The sequence below is a fragment of the Anolis carolinensis genome, chromosome 2 (assembly GCF_035594765.1).
Source record: "Anolis carolinensis isolate JA03-04 chromosome 2, rAnoCar3.1.pri, whole genome shotgun sequence".
In the NCBI taxonomy this organism is placed as follows: Eukaryota; Metazoa; Chordata; class Lepidosauria; order Squamata; family Dactyloidae; genus Anolis; species Anolis carolinensis.
In genome coordinates, this window is record NC_085842.1 from 287,756,903 (window position 1) to 287,772,419 (window position 15,517).

Sequence of the window (15,517 nt, forward strand, 5' to 3'; positions counted from 1 at the left end):
TTCCGGCCATGAAAGCCTTTGACAATACATTTTCATATGTGTTTAGATTTACTGAACACATTTCCCCCCTGTGTATTTCACAGTATCCTGCCCCAAAATCTAAACTGTAAAAGTCTATTTCTCTTTTCTTTTTGTTTTCATAGTTTTTTATCAATAAATCTGCCATTACTGATTTTCCAAGATTTGCCCATCGAGGAATCTTGATTGACACATCAAGGCATTTCCTGCCCTTGAAAAACATCTTTGCTAATTTGGTAAGTTGACAGTTGCTTCAGAAACTCAACCCTCCTTTGGGTTTTAGAAATAGCTGCTCTGGACATTTTGATTGAAATCACAAAACTAAGTAAATTATTAATGTTACAGTAAATCACAGTATGTCTGCGATATAAATAAAGCTAAAATTGGGCTGGTGAGGACTTGAGTGGAAGACCTTGAAGAAATACCAGATAGATCCAGAAATAAAATTCTGACAAACCATTTCTGTCTGTCAGAGTTGGCATGATGGGTTCCAGGTGGACCGTTGGTCTAGCTAAGGGTACATCTACATAGTAAAGTGGTGCAGTTTGACACCCCTTTAACTACTATGCTGTGGTATCCTGAGATTTGCAGTTTGTTTAGGCACCAGTATATTGTGGCAGAGAATGCTTGTAAAACTATAACTCCCAGAATTCCATGGCATTGAGCCATGAAAGTTAAAGTGACATCCAGTTGCATTAGTTCTACAATGTAGATGCAGTTTAAGTATAAACCAGCTTCCCGTGTTCCAGGCTAATATATTTAATGGCTTGGGGAAAACCATATTTTGACTTGGCACTAAAATTGGCAGCAGTTGTTTCTGTGGGGTGGGAACTCTAAATCAGGATATCATTCCTGAAAGCCTTCCTTCAGCTTTAGTGGATGCTCAGAGAACAACCATAGCTTGAGAGCTTCAGGGATGGTTGTGCACTCTTAGCTGAGTTCAGCCAGGGCAGTAATTGCAGGGAAAAGCACATCTTGATGGGATTTATGTAGTTTTGCATAAATGTATATATAATTAAATATTAGATGTACTTAAGATTTGGTTTGTTACAGAATGTATATATTAGTTTGCATGAAGTGGAATCTAATAGTTGGAGAAGCATTGTTCACATTTTTCTTTCTGAATTGAAGCATTAAGCACTTGCATTTCAGAACTGTTGAAATGAAAAATAATCTCTCTTTAAAAACTACTCATTTAGGAATTCAGAGTGATTAACTAAAATACCACCTTCTATGTCATAGGATGCCATGGCTATTAATAAGTTCAACGTCCTACATTGGCACATTGTAGACGACCAATCCTTTCCTTATCAAAGTGTCACTTTTCCTGAACTAAGTGCCCAGGTAAGTTGAAATCTTTTGATATTTTACTGCCAAATTTCATTTTTATTTATTAAAAAAACCTTTGGGGAGAAATAAAAATAATTTTTAAAAATGTTATTAGACAAGGTAGACCAAGATTCTACAGTACATGGGCAGAGCACAAATCTCTAGTAGAAGACCCAGATAGTAAGTAGAAAAAATATCAAGAAGTCTTGAATCTCTCTACACTAATGCACAAAGCATAAGAAATAAACAAGATAAGCTAGAGCTCTTTACACTGGGGTGCAAATATGATTTAAGAGGCATCACTGAAACCTAGTGTAATGAGTCCGTAACTGGAATGTAGTAATGGAGATATGTAAGTTTTCCAAAGAAATTGACCAAACAGGAAATAAGGAGGAGGAGCATTATATACCAACTATGTGCACACCTGTGGGGGAAGTGTATGACTTTGAGCATGGAAGGCAGATTGACAGTGGGCTCATTGTGGGGATCTACTATAAGCCCTGAGCCAAACTGAAGATTTAAAAGATGCTTGCTTAGAACAAATGACCAAACAGAAAGAAGAAAGTCCTCAACCACCCCAATATTTTTGAAAGTCAAAATCTTCCAAAAATGTATGGTTTAATAAATTCCTCATTTGTCAATGGTTTTATTGTCCAGAAGGCAGAGGATGCAAAAAGGAGAATGGCTGTTTTGAATTTGATCCTGCTCAGTAGAAATGAGCATGTTAGTAAGATGGAAGTAGTGAGTAGTGACTATATTTTTCTGGAATTTGTTTTACAAAGGAACGGCAAAACCAACCATATAAACATGTACTCTAGACTTGCAAAAAAGGTAATTTCGATTAGTTTAGGGAAATGGGGAAATCCCTTAGTTAAAAGTGTTCAAGGGAAAGAGTGTTTTGCATGAAAGTGTCTTAAAAGATATATGCAAAAAAATTCCAGGAAGGAAGTAAATTGGGAGATGTCAGAAGAAATCAGTGTGGTTGGACAGATGCTTTTAGATAAGCTAAGGTATGTATAGGAAATAGAAGAGACGTGTATAAGAAACAGAAGAAGGGAAAAACAGCCAGAGGAAAACAAATAACCTAGTTCATGTATGATGAAAAGAAAACTAAGGCTCAAAATGAGCTCAGGCATTTAGAGCAATTAATGCAAACAGAAAAGGGCTTTTTGGTTATGTTTGGAGCAAAAGGAAGAGTGTGGAAACATTAAAACCACTATGTAGAGAAGATTCCCCCAGGATATTCTTGTAGACAAGCTGGTCAACTGTGGTAAATTGTTCAGTGGTCAGGTGGATTTGTAATTAATTGTCAGATTTAATGCAAAGTCTGTCAGCTAATGGTTGTTCTTTATCCATTTGAGAAGTTACTAGTGGAGTGTTCACTTTCCTGTTCTGGGTCCGGTATTCAGAATTTTTCTAAATTGCTAGAATGAGTAAGTAGAAGGCACACTTGTAAAATTTGTAAGTGACACCAAATTGGGAATGGTAATTAATACCCCAGAGGACAGGATCAGAATAAAGCAAACTGAAGAGCTGGACCAGAACTAATGATACAGATTTTAATAAGAATAAATCTAATGTATTACTTCTTGGCAGGAAAAATGAAATGCGGAAATACAGGATGGGTGATGCCTGGCTTGAAATCAGTACAAGTGGAAAGGATAGACCATAAACTAAACATGAGTCAATAGAGTTATGTGGCAGCTTGACAACCCAGTGCAGTTCTAGGCTGTATTAACAGCAGTATACTGTCCAGAACAAGAGAAACAATCATCCCACTTTGGTCTGCACATTAGTTCAAGAAGAAAATTCATGAAGTAGAACATGTTTTCGTGTGTGAGAATAATGAATATGGTTTTGGAGTTAGGTGTTGCTAGAAATTGAACTTTCCAGAGAGCCATGGCTTGATGTATCCCTATGTTAGCTAAAATTCTTAATGCCCATAACATGCTTTGTGTACTGAATTTTTTCAAGGAGTTATTAATAAATTTGGACTACCGCTCAGTCCTTGTGGATCATAAAATGACTCTCCTGTTAAGTTTAATTCAGTATTCACACATGCAGAATTTTTCATGACATAATGTGGAACAGTTGCTACAAATGAATGTTTTCACAGGGGGCCTATTCGAACAACCATATTTACAGCCCCACTGATGTCCGCCTTGTGATAGAATATGCTCGGTTACGAGGAATTCGAGTTATCCCAGAGTTTGATACTCCAGGGCATACACAATCTTGGGGAAAAGGTAAGGCATGATTCTGAAAAGTTACCAATATTGAAAACACTATAGTACCGCTTAATAGGAAGCATCAAAGAGGAACAAGATTAGTACTTGTGTTAACATGCAGGTTTATTATGAAATGTAATTTTAAAAGTATTTTAGTTTATAATTTACAGTTTGCAGTTCATTTCCATACTGCACATAACATAACTGGTTCAGGTTTCTTTTAGGCTTGAGTTTCTCCTGAATTGAATAAAATCTTGACATGAGTTCTGCTTCTTTATATTGTCCTAGTAAATCTGCCTTTTTACTTTGTTAATGATAACATCCTTTTTTGCTATTAATGATAAATTCTGTGTTCCTGTGAAATTTCTTATTTGAAAATTTTGAGAGCTGCTGCTGGACAGTGTGCAGAACTAACATAAAATTTGTATGGGGCCACTTCTTGTATTGCTAGCACAGACAGCATTTTTGCCCATGGCATTCAGTGATTAATAGAGTCATTGAAATGGAAACACATCTGCAGTAGCCTTGAATGCATAAGAGAACAAAAAGTGCTGAATAGAATGATTAATAGTGTCAAATAGAGACAAGTCTTCTGTGAGTCACAGTTTTCCAGATCTGATCTAATTCACCTGTATCCAAAGAGCTTGAGAGTTTTGCACTGGGGTCATTTTTAAAAGATCAGAAGACATGCAAGTGTTTGGTCTGTAATATAAGAAGGATAACCTTCTGAAAATACTCTTTTTGTTTGTTCTGTTTAAGGGCATAAAGATGTCCTCACACCGTGCTACAGTGGAGAACATCCCAGTGGTTCTTATGGACCTGTAAACCCTATTTTGAATACAACTTATGATTTCATGGTGAAATTTTTCAAAGAAGTTGGAACAGTATTTCCTGATGAATATATCCACTTAGGAGGAGATGAAGTGAACTTCTCATGTTGGTACATTGTGGTATTAAATGTCTAAGTAGACAATAAATCTGAATTCTGCCTAAATGGAAACTGGCAAAAATGGGTACTTATCTAGGACAGAGTACATAGTGTAGGTTTTTTTTTATTTCCAGCTGTAATCCTTTGTACTGGACTGAAGATCATTTCTCTGAGCTCGTTGTGGATGGGAATTTACTTTCATAGTGTGTGGGATGGAAATAGAGAGAGACTCAGAAGCTCTGCTTGCAGGGAGGAAGCATGATGTTTTGAGTCTTAGTGGTTTTTCTAATTTATTTAATTTTGGCCTGAGAATCTTAGGCAAATCTCTGTGTTAATTTTTACGACTTCAGCATAGAAACTATAATGTCCTGAGAGAATTAGGAAGTTTCTCCTGACATTTAGCTAAAACCCTGTCATTTTCACTCATTACTTCTAGTTGTGCCCTCAACAGCAATAGAGGATAGTATTTTTAATTTCTTTATAAGAGATATTTAAAAAACAGATACCATTTTTTCTTGCTCTTTTATTTGTCCTTCATATAACTTGATTCTTCCAGATGCATTATATCTTGTTATGCTCTTCTTAACCTTTTATCAAGCATTCAAAAATCATCCACGTGTGGGTGAAATAGTGAAACCTTTGCTTTTTGATGGTTCCATATACAAGAACATTGTTTTGTGCACAGAATTGTTAAAATGTATAATTACTTTCCATCTATGTTCATAATATATATATGAAGCATACATGGATTTCATATTTAGGCATGAATCTTGTCTGCAAGATAGGCAATGTGGGTATTGTTACTTATTTTTTTGTTTTGCACTATCCCCCTGTTCAGTCCCTGTCTTTTATCAGGATTCCTTGTTTATAATGGAGGAAACATGTGAACTCTGCATTAATGCCTGTGTGTTTAGGCATGTTGCAGCCCAGCCACGCATGTGACTCCTTTTCACCCAAGATGAAGAGCTAAGTAGCCCAACTATAGCTCAGCCAACAGAAATCAATCAACTGATTAAAAGTTTATTAAAGAATAGTGTGTTCTATAGAGAAAACTAGTTCAAAAATACATTCCAAGATAAAAAGTACAAAGGTATTTCCAAAGTATATGTAAAAGTAAAAAAAAAAAAGCAAAAGTATGTCCAAAGTATAAGCCTCAAAAGCCATTTCAAAATCTAGGTTATAGACAGAGTATTCTTGAGGCAGCAATAAACACAATCCAACACTGACACTAAATTAAAAATGCACCAAAACTTAGACCAAGAACTGTATCCAAACAGGAGTCTCCGATCCCAAACAGTAAAACACAACATGAAAGGACGGCCAGAATCTCAGTTCACAGAGTTCAAGGAAAAGGTGATTTTCTTCAGAAAATACAAAGTTGCTCTGTGTGAGAGCAGTCCAAGAGGTTAGCTTAAGAAACCATATTGGTTCCCATGGAGACACTAACTTAACACATGCAATCCCTCTCTTTCAAACACTGAAAAAAACTTAATTGCTTCTGCTTGACACTATCTTGCCGTTTGTTATGGGCAACAATCCAGTGTCTTCCACCTCCCTCACATCTTTCCCAGGGGCAGGGAGAGCCTCTGGAAGCAGAGCCTCTGACAGCATTTCATGTGAAATATCTTCACCAAAAGTAGATCTGTCTGTAAAACCATTTCCATCATCCAGGGAAGAACTACTTTCTCCCTGAGGTACTACAGGGTTCCAACTCAGACTCCAATTCAGGAGTACAAGGCCCCAACAAAGGGTCCCCCTCCTCCTCCTCAGACCAGGCCTCAACAAGGCAGTCCTTTCCGCTACAGCATTCCCAGCATATTCTATACTTATTTCTTTACCACATGGTAGACCTTGGTAGGAAATATCACATCATTTCTTTATCTTTATAGGAAGTCCAATCCTGATGTGACAGAGTTCATGAAGAAATATGGGTTTTGGTATAGTTATTCTAAACTGGAATCCTATTACATTGAGAAGTGAGTTTTTCTTTTGAGTAAGTCTGCTTTTGTCTTCTTGCTACCTCCTTCAAATGCACACAGTACTGTTGTCATCAATACGAATCATACAGTCGGTGGAAGAGACCACAAGAGTTATCCAGTTCAACCATCTTCCATGCAAGAATATATAACACTCCAGGCAGATGCTCATCTAGGCTCAGTTTAAATACCTTCAGAAAAGGATCGCCACCCTCCAAGGCAATGTATTTTGCTGTCAGAAAGAGGACAGTTGACTTGAAATTTAAGTGTGATGTTAATACTCGCACAAAAACCTCATTCTGTTTTTAGCACAAACCGGCAAAACAATGGTTTAATATCAAATTTGGAATTAACTCTCCATGGACCTGTAGCCAGATCATGCAGCAAGAAAGTTAAATAAATCAGTTAATATTTTTGTCCCAGTATTTTTTTTATTTCCATAAAATGTTTTACCAAAAACAACCTAGTGGCTGAGAAAGCAGTGATGCAGAAAGCTTGTTTCTACTGCTCCAGAAACTAGGACAAGAAGCATAAATTCAAACTTATAAGAAAATAGATTTTATCAAAACAATAGGAATTCTTTCCAGACAGACAGTAAGAGCTATGTGATAGTGAGATACACTACCTTGGAGATAAGTGTATATATATTAAGTAGTTATGTAATGCAGCATGTGGGATACTATTTGTTTATTTAATGCCATTACTGTCCATGATGCAAAAAGGGCCTGCACCTGACAGGTGCTTTAGAAGTAGAACAAGAAAGCACAGTTCCTTGCTCTCAGGCTTAGTCTAAAGACACAACACTAAAAGGGGAAAATACTGCCTCTGCTTGTCTACCTCTTTAGTCAGGGCAGTAGCAGTAGTAACCGAATATGATTGATAACATGAGTCCATGAGCCTGTGATAATAGGAACACTAGATATGGTCTTCTATTGAGTCATACCATCTAGCCTCATGGTTTCATCTCTGGAAGGGAACAGTTCTTGACTTCAAACAGCATTTCCCACTATCCTACGGTAGAGATACTTGGTATTACCTGGTAGTCTTCCACCCAAGTATTAACCAGGCTTTGTCCCAGGTATGGGCAAACTTCGTCCCTCCAGGTGTTTGGACTTCAACTCCCACAATTCCTAACAGCCTACTGAAGTCCAAAACGTCTGGAGGGCTGAAGTTTGCCCATGCCTGCTCTACCCTGTTTAGCTTTCAAAATCAGATGTGATTGCTGTATTCAGGTTGATGTGGCTTCCAAAGAGTTCCTTCACTCAAAATGGAAGTAAAATACTCATTCAGGTTATCATTGTGTACAGGAAATGTTTTAACAATAGAAAGGCTACTTTGTAGTTTAGCATCTTTAAAGTCAACTAGTCCATCATCTCCCAAATTTTCCCTCTGCAGAAAAGGGTATGGACTACCACACAGCCGAATAAAACCCCACATTTTCTGCTTTGAACTGGGATATATGGCAGTGTGGATTCAGATAACCCAGTTCAAAGCAGATATTGTGGGATTTTCTGCCTTGATATTCTGGGTTATATAGCTGTGTGGAAGGGCGCTATGTGAATTACATAGCATTGGCAGAAGACAAAATAACCTCCCTCTGCTGTGTATCTTTAGTACATTTTTACTATATCTTTATGCTTTAAGCTTATTTAGGATCCAGATTACAGGAGTGTAATTTTTTCTGATTACTTTGTCCTAGAATATTGGACATAATGTCTTCTGTAAATAAGAAGTCGATAGTCTGGCAGGAAGTCTTTGATAATGGTGTGCAGGTAAGATTTGTGAAATGTTTTGATTTGCAATAGCTTAGAAAGCATTTTCTTCTGCCATAGCCTTGAGGAAGATTTATGTACAGTTGGCCCTCTTTCTGCAAAAGTGGGAAAAAACACAAATAACTCCCAGAGGTGGAAATGGGGTGCTGCTGCTGTGGTCCCCAGGGGGGCTTCCCACTATGCTCCCAAGAGGGAGAAGAGGAGGACCAGACTCTATGCACTGGCACCACACTACTTCCCCAGTGGGGTCTGTCTCCTTTTCCTGCATGCCTGGGCAAAACATACATGCATGGCACAAATGAAGAGCTGGAATTCACTGAATTGGCATGTAAGGACACAGGAAGAGGAGTAACAAGGACTATGCACTGTCTCCACTTATGCTGTGCATCCTGGCTCCTTTTCCTGTATGGCCTGGCTATCTTATTTCCATAGTATCTCCCGTGCTTTGCTCAGGTGAAACAGACACACCTGAAGATCTATAAGAGGTTATTGTGGCATGAGGAGTGACAACCTACCCACCTTAATTCATCTCACAGATAGAGTTGGCTCTCCACATTCACAAGTTTCACAAGGTTTTGATTTTTAGCAGACTGTGATAACTCTTTCTCCATTGCATTCACCTTCTGAATGTGATTATTCACAGGTCAGCCCTGCCTCCAAAAGGTGAGCGGGGGGGATTCTTTCCCTCCTAATTCCACTGATAGATTAAGTTCCTTTGGTAAAAAAAACGAACATACATTGGATTCCATTTAATATATTGGATCCAGCATCAGCTTTCTTTGGAATGAAATGCTTTGAGGGAAGGAACATGGTGTAATTCTCCCCTTCCCAGAGCACTGGAGCTCATTCTATCCATCAGGGTTCCCTGATCCTCTGGATGGGCTGAATTTGGGCAGGCAGGAATCTCTTCCTGGGCTGGCAAGTGGATCATTTGAAGTTTCAGCCTCCCTCCTAACTGGGCTGATCATCAGCTGAAGGGCAGTGAGGGTACGGATTTAGGGTAGATGCCTGTGACTGGGCAAAATTGATTTAGTGGTGGGGCTGAGGGAAATAGTAGAGAAAGCTCCTTGGCTACATACACACACATGAAGCAAGAAAAGCTTGACTATTTTTGACCCTCAATATTTTTAGCATGATTAGAAGTCCAACACAGTTGTAGCAGGGAAAGGAAGGTTTGCAAGAAAAGTCAGGGTGTTACCTATCTGTTTAGGCTGGATACAGAAGCACATCATATCCCTTGTAGTCTTGTTTTTTTTCTTTCCTCGAGTTTGTCATTTTATTTCTGTGCATTTAGGATTGCTATTTCTTCAACGTTCCTATCCCTCGCTGTGACTTCTGTTTTACCATGCTTTTATAAAACCATCCTATGGGGCTTAAATCACTCTGCTATACTCTTCGAGACATTATTCCTTCTCATGTCATCTTTTTAAAATATTTTGGGTTCGTCACAGAGTGATTTAAGCCCCATAAAAATCCCCAAAAGACTCAGCAAAGTTGACATTGGTCTACCACCATCACTGTGCATGTGAATTGGAGAATCTCTGATATTGATGTCAGATTACTTGACTTCTGGAATGGGAGGAACTTAACATTGTGCAAAGAGGGACAACAAGAAGTACATAAAAACACTTGTAATAACTTTATATGTCACTTGTTTGCTTCCAGTCTGTACTGGGAAGCAAACAAAGCTGAAAGCACAATATGCAGGCAATCAGGGTGGATTGCCTGCATTCTAACAATCCATATATTTTGATATTTCAGCTACAGCCAGATACCGTAATTGAAGTGTGGTTGTCACATTATCACGAAGAACTGAGAAAAGTAACAAAAGAAGGGCACCCTGCAATTCTAGCAGCACCTTGGTATCTCGACATCATTAGTTATGGCCAGGATTGGAAGAAATACTACAACGTAGAACCACTGAATTTCCTGGGTTTGTAGAAATCTTGCAATTGCCTATTTGTGTGTGTTTAATGCAATCAAAATTCGCCATATTTAAGTCTTATTGGTTGCAGTGAAGATATTTTATGTATAGTACTTGCTGTTCAACTGCCACATTTAAATTAACAGCTTGAACCTATACTCTTTTAGTCACAGCCTTTTTCACCCACATTAACTCTCCACTCATCAGTGGAGATCCCATTATAGTCTACTATAACCAGGTAGAACAAACTGCTTCTGTGAGACAACTGATTATAGAATTTTTTTTATTATTCCTTTTTCTTCCTGAACAAAGAGAATTGTATTTGTGATTCTAGGGTAATGTGAAATCAAAGCAACAACTCTTGTTTAATCATGAGGGGGGTGGGGTTGTGCTACCCATTTGGAGTAATGATCAGACAGTAGGTTGTAACTCACCCTAGTTAACGTTTTTCTATCTAAAGTCTGGCACAATTATGTAACCCACTTCAACTGTTCCTATGCTCGCCAGTCCTGAGAACTTTTCATCAGCGATACATAATGGAAAAGAAGCATCAGACAGGATGTATTTAGAATATGAAATGAGGCTGTTCTCTCCTTTTCCCTTTCCTTATTTAATACAGGATGCAAAAGTCAGAAAGACCTGGTGGTTGGTGGCGAAGCCTGTCTTTGGGGAGAATATGTGGATGCAACTAACTTCATGTCCAGACTCTGGTATAGTTCATCAGTATTTTCCCAGTACAGATACAATGGTCCTGGTGAGCCTTAACTCTCCAAAAAACTGAGTTTAAGCACATTACTTTCCAAAGGATTCTTCTTTTCTTCTTTCTTTATTCTCTTCGAAAGTCCCTAAAGAGCAGTGTTTTTGTGACAAGGGGCCCATCCAGATAGTAACTTTATCCCAGGAGCTTCTGCAGAAAAATGGAAGGTGGCCAGATGCCATTCCCTCAAAATGTGAGAAGAACTACAAATTGCAAAAACCATGAGATTTTCAGGTGTGAGAATATCCTGGTTCTGAGCTGAAAATCCACATCTTTGAATGTGTGTATGTCTCTGCAATCGGAAAACTTGGGATTTTTATCTGGGTTTATTCCCGGGTTTTAGATGCTTGTTCCTGATTGGTTGGTTTTTTAAAAGGAAGTTGACAGTTAAGTAGATGACGACAGTTGAGTAGAAGGTGAAAACTTTGTTCTGGCAAGAGAAACTTTGTCATTCACCTATTTAATGAAGTTTATGGCAGAAAAATGAAGTTTCTGGGGTGAAACAAGTACTTTCACAGTAAGTAGTACACAATGAAACAGGAACAGACACTTTCAAACCAGGAACAGCAATCTGTTGTTCCATGCCATAAGTACACAAGCAAATCTGTCTAGACAGATGGCCAGGGAGGCAGGCTCCTAAAAGTGTCAATAATAACAAAGTTCTGTTCCAGGCTTGAAAGTGTGTGTTCTTTTTTGATTGTGTAGTGCTGACTTGGGCAGAAATGGCCCTACTCCGCAAACTTCATTAGTGTGCCAGAAACTTCTTTAAACATGTTGAAGGCAAAGTTTCTCTGGCCAGGACAAAGAACAGAACTTTTGCAGCAATCCGCATATCTGCATCTTGAGATTATTTTTGAAAAACCACCAAAGTTTCCGGCGGACGTCCTGTGGTGGCCATGTTGAGAGCCTCTAAATTTCACAACAAAGCATCAGGTGTGGATGACGGAGGCAGAAATCCCAGGATTAACAGATCTGTATATGGACCTCTCATGAAATCCTGGGATTTTTGTCCCTTACTGAAACCCATAATTTGGTGCTGTCTGGAAGTGCCCTAAAAGCTGAAGTCATCATCTCATTGGCAATGTGACCATATGCCTCTTAGATGTTCATTAGTTCTAACTACAGTAGAGCAACCAAATCAATGGAATTTAGTACTGATTTACCAAGTTCTTACTGGCTGAAATCCTGTATGGCTCAGCATTGCACAATAGGTTCACTGCAGACCTATGTTAGGTTGAGCCATATCCTGCCCCTAACTTACTGCATGGCTTCCTGAACCCCCCACCCCCCAGCACAGTAATTTCTTTCTTTGTTGGGAGCAGGCAAGATTGAAGAAGTGTCTCACTGTGTTCCCATACCAGACATAAAAGGATTAAAGCAGCACCAAGACCCCTGAAGGACTCTAGCGGATGTCATCATTTTACATCTGGTCTATGATGTTTTCCTGCTTGTCATGAAGCATCAAATGGTCAGAGGTTTTCAGCATGTCCCAGGGCAGCTTTGGTTGTGCAGAATGAGGAAAAGAATACTAACTGTTGTCCTCCACAGCTCCTAGAAAATGACATTTGCGTGCTTAGATGCATCGATTCTGTTATATTTGGAACCAAAAGGTGAATTTGACTGTACCCCAGATAGGGAAAGTCCTGTTTGCAGACCACACATGACCTCTTTTGTAGTCCGTTTTGTTCAAAGAAAAGCAAGCTTCAATTCACTATATTTCATGTAAGGCCACAGATTAAGAAGCCTCCATTGTAGATGTATTAAATTGGAGATGGGCAACGGCACATGGGTACGGATGATTTGGGCTCATTTTTAAGCAATTTTTCTTTTCTTTTTAGTGGAAAGCTTTGGGGGGCTTTGCTAGAAGAAGAAAAAGACTGCAATTTGGGACCATTTGGGGACAAAAAAGTCTTTAAAATTCAGCTCCCAATTTTTAGAAAAGATGCCAATGATGCTTCAGCTATACTTTATAAAAAGGAAACCAGCTTGTTTAGCAAGACTTGTAAATGCTGATTTGTTAACAGTAAATGTCTCATTTTTATACCCATTTTATATATCTTTATATACCAGGGTCACATAAAAATTATTGGACCAAAAGGGGCACAAGCAATTTTTTTTTTTAAAAAAAAGCTATGTTCTAGCTACACTGCTTACTGCTGTTTTAAACCAAATTTTGACAATTGTGATTCCAGGCCTCGGGCATCTGCTGTTGGGGAGAGACTGTGGAGCAGTAAAAATGTAACAGACATTGAAGATGCTTATAGCAGACTTAATGAACATCGTTGTCGCATGGTTAGGTAAGAAGCAGAGCAAGTCTGGCAGAATCCTGTACCAATGTACTTAAAATAAGTGCCATTCAATTTAGCAGTAGACACATAAAGGCTTATATAACTATATACTTCTTAATCTAAACGTACCTTCCATATTACCTATCATTTTCTGATGTGTCTGTGCATATGTATAAATCAGTATTTTCTATCTTTTATTTAGTTATCAGGTTTTATATCCATCCAAGTCATAACTTGTTGGAACCTAAATATCAGCAAAGAAAACGTAACAGAATACATGCACATCCTTATTCAGATTACTGTGACAGACAGTAACATATTCCTAAGGGCCTTTCTGTGGATTACAGTGAGGGAAGAGGCCTTTTCCAGCAATGAAGTCTGATTGTAGGATGCTTCCCACAAAGAAACCTCTAGTGCTTAAGTGTCATCTTCTCAGATCCTGATAAGGAACTCAATAATGTTCCAGGCCTTAGAGTTTTAGTGCTAAATGTTTGCAATGTTTTCTGTTGCTGAATTTATGCTGATGTTTCATCTAATCCTGTGAGATATTATGTCTTATTTTTGTTTTATGGTTTTAATAGCTGAGATTATTTGCTGATAGATAGTGGAGATAAACACAAGCCACCAACTTGACTGCCCTTGCTGTGCAATTTGAACAACTATGGTTTAAAAGAGGCATGTGCCAAATAAAATCTCAATTTAAAAAAGGCTTTATTTAGTATTAGAGCATAATTGCAACAGATGACTTACCAAGCCCTTTCCATTGTTACTTTGAAATTAGATGCCTAGAAGCAGTCTTATTTCATAAAACAGTTCAGGGAAACTTAGTATGATATTAAATGTTTAAGATGGATTAATTCACACCCTTCTCTTCCCCGCAGGCGTGGAATAGCAGCCCAGCCTTTGTTCGTTGGATACTGCAGCCATGAAAGAAGAGATTCATAACAGACCCCAGATATAAAGATACCCATTGTGCCTTTTTGGGAAGGAAGCCTGCCACTTTGTAAACAGTTGCACTGAAACAATGTCATTTTGAAATTCTGGCATTCCAGATGTAGGCAACATTCTTTTCTTTTAAATGTTTCAAAATAAATGTTATTGGGTTTTTTTTAGAGAAATTAAAATCAATAGTTTAAAAAAAAACATGGGACACAGAATCTTATTGAGTCAGGGCAGCCATTTCCTTTCAATAAGCAACAAAAAGCATTTATTTTGTGCCTTGAATATGGAAAATTGTAAACATACCACAGCTCTTCTGATGTGGCCAAACTATCTTAATAGGAAAGCCACAAATCTATTCCAGGATAGATCTACATTAAGGAAAAGACTAGGTGGCTTAAGAAGTGATTGTTCATAAGGGATATGGATGTGATTTTTGGTTTTATTCTGGTAATGGAATAATCTGTCCTCATCACAACATTCAGAATTGGTGCATGTTTTCCAAGATGGAAATAATTATAAATCTCAAAACACATCCACTGAGCATGGCAGTAGATTTGCAGTTGTGACCACATGCAAAATTATCTCACAGCAGTTTTTTCTTCCCATGATAAAAACATGCCTTTGTTCATCCGGAGTGTTATACCAACCCACTCCTCTTATGAAGCAGAGCCATCTGCTCAGGGAGGCTCATTGCTTGGTAACTTGCCAGTTCCAAAGTAAATGTAGCAGTGCCTGAGGTCAAGGACCGCAAATGTGTTGAATACCCCTAAGGATGGAAACAAAATATATAAAGTCAGCAGTACATCACAAGAATCATGAATTACTTTTGACTCACTTTAAGGGGAGGGGCCTTGATGCATCAATTGCACATGCAATTAGTCTGTGTGATGGCTTACTTTTTAGAATACTTCCACTGATTTAACAGGATGGCAGTACAGAAAAAGCTTCATATAGATAAGGCATGGGCAAACTTCGACCCTCCAGGTGTTTTGGACTTCAGCTCCCACAATTCCTAATAGCTTACCAGTTGTTAGGAATCGTGGGAGTTGGAAGTCCAAAATACATAGAAGGCTGAAGTTTGCCCATGTCTGATAGAGATGCACCTGTGAACAGGCTTAACAAATAGGTGTTCCTTGGCTTTCATGCTCGCTACTACAGTTCATAATACAACAGAAGAATCAGCAGGAGAAAGGAATATGCTGGATAGATCAGATGATGTCATGTACAGGAGACCATCAACACAACATGCCATTTTGCACTTCCGGGAAAGGCTTACTTAAGATTTTGGCTTTTGAACTGCTACAAGAGCAAAAGATCCTTGTCAAAGAAGGCTGCTGTTCCAGTCTTCCTGTTTA

General features: G+C 38.4%; 2 protein-coding genes across 4 annotated transcripts in view; one reads left to right on the plus strand and one right to left on the minus strand.

Moving 5' to 3' along the window:
* The first annotated feature begins 115 nt into the window (after positions 1-115).
* Positions 116-14,430, plus strand: LOC100567843 (beta-hexosaminidase subunit beta). Its single transcript, XM_062972326.1, has 10 exons — positions 116-254; positions 1,261-1,362; positions 3,464-3,593; positions 4,335-4,515; positions 6,393-6,479; positions 8,179-8,251; positions 10,013-10,184; positions 10,795-10,885; positions 13,125-13,229; positions 14,102-14,430. Exons 2-10 carry the CDS (start codon positions 1,267-1,269, stop codon positions 14,163-14,165), a joined length of 999 nt encoding a protein of 332 aa, XP_062828396.1. The 5' UTR covers positions 116-254; positions 1,261-1,266; the 3' UTR covers positions 14,166-14,430.
* gfm2 (GTP dependent ribosome recycling factor mitochondrial 2) overlaps positions 13,915-15,517 on the minus strand; it is a 26,598-nt gene continuing 24,995 nt past the window's right edge. For all 3 annotated transcript variants that reach the window (XM_008102964.3, XM_062972320.1, XM_008102962.3), the window contains one exon: positions 13,915-14,928. In XM_008102964.3, coding sequence (XP_008101171.2) covers positions 14,800-14,928 — 129 coding nt within the window. In that variant the 3' untranslated portion in view covers positions 13,915-14,799. The remainder of the gene's footprint in view (positions 14,929-15,517) is intronic.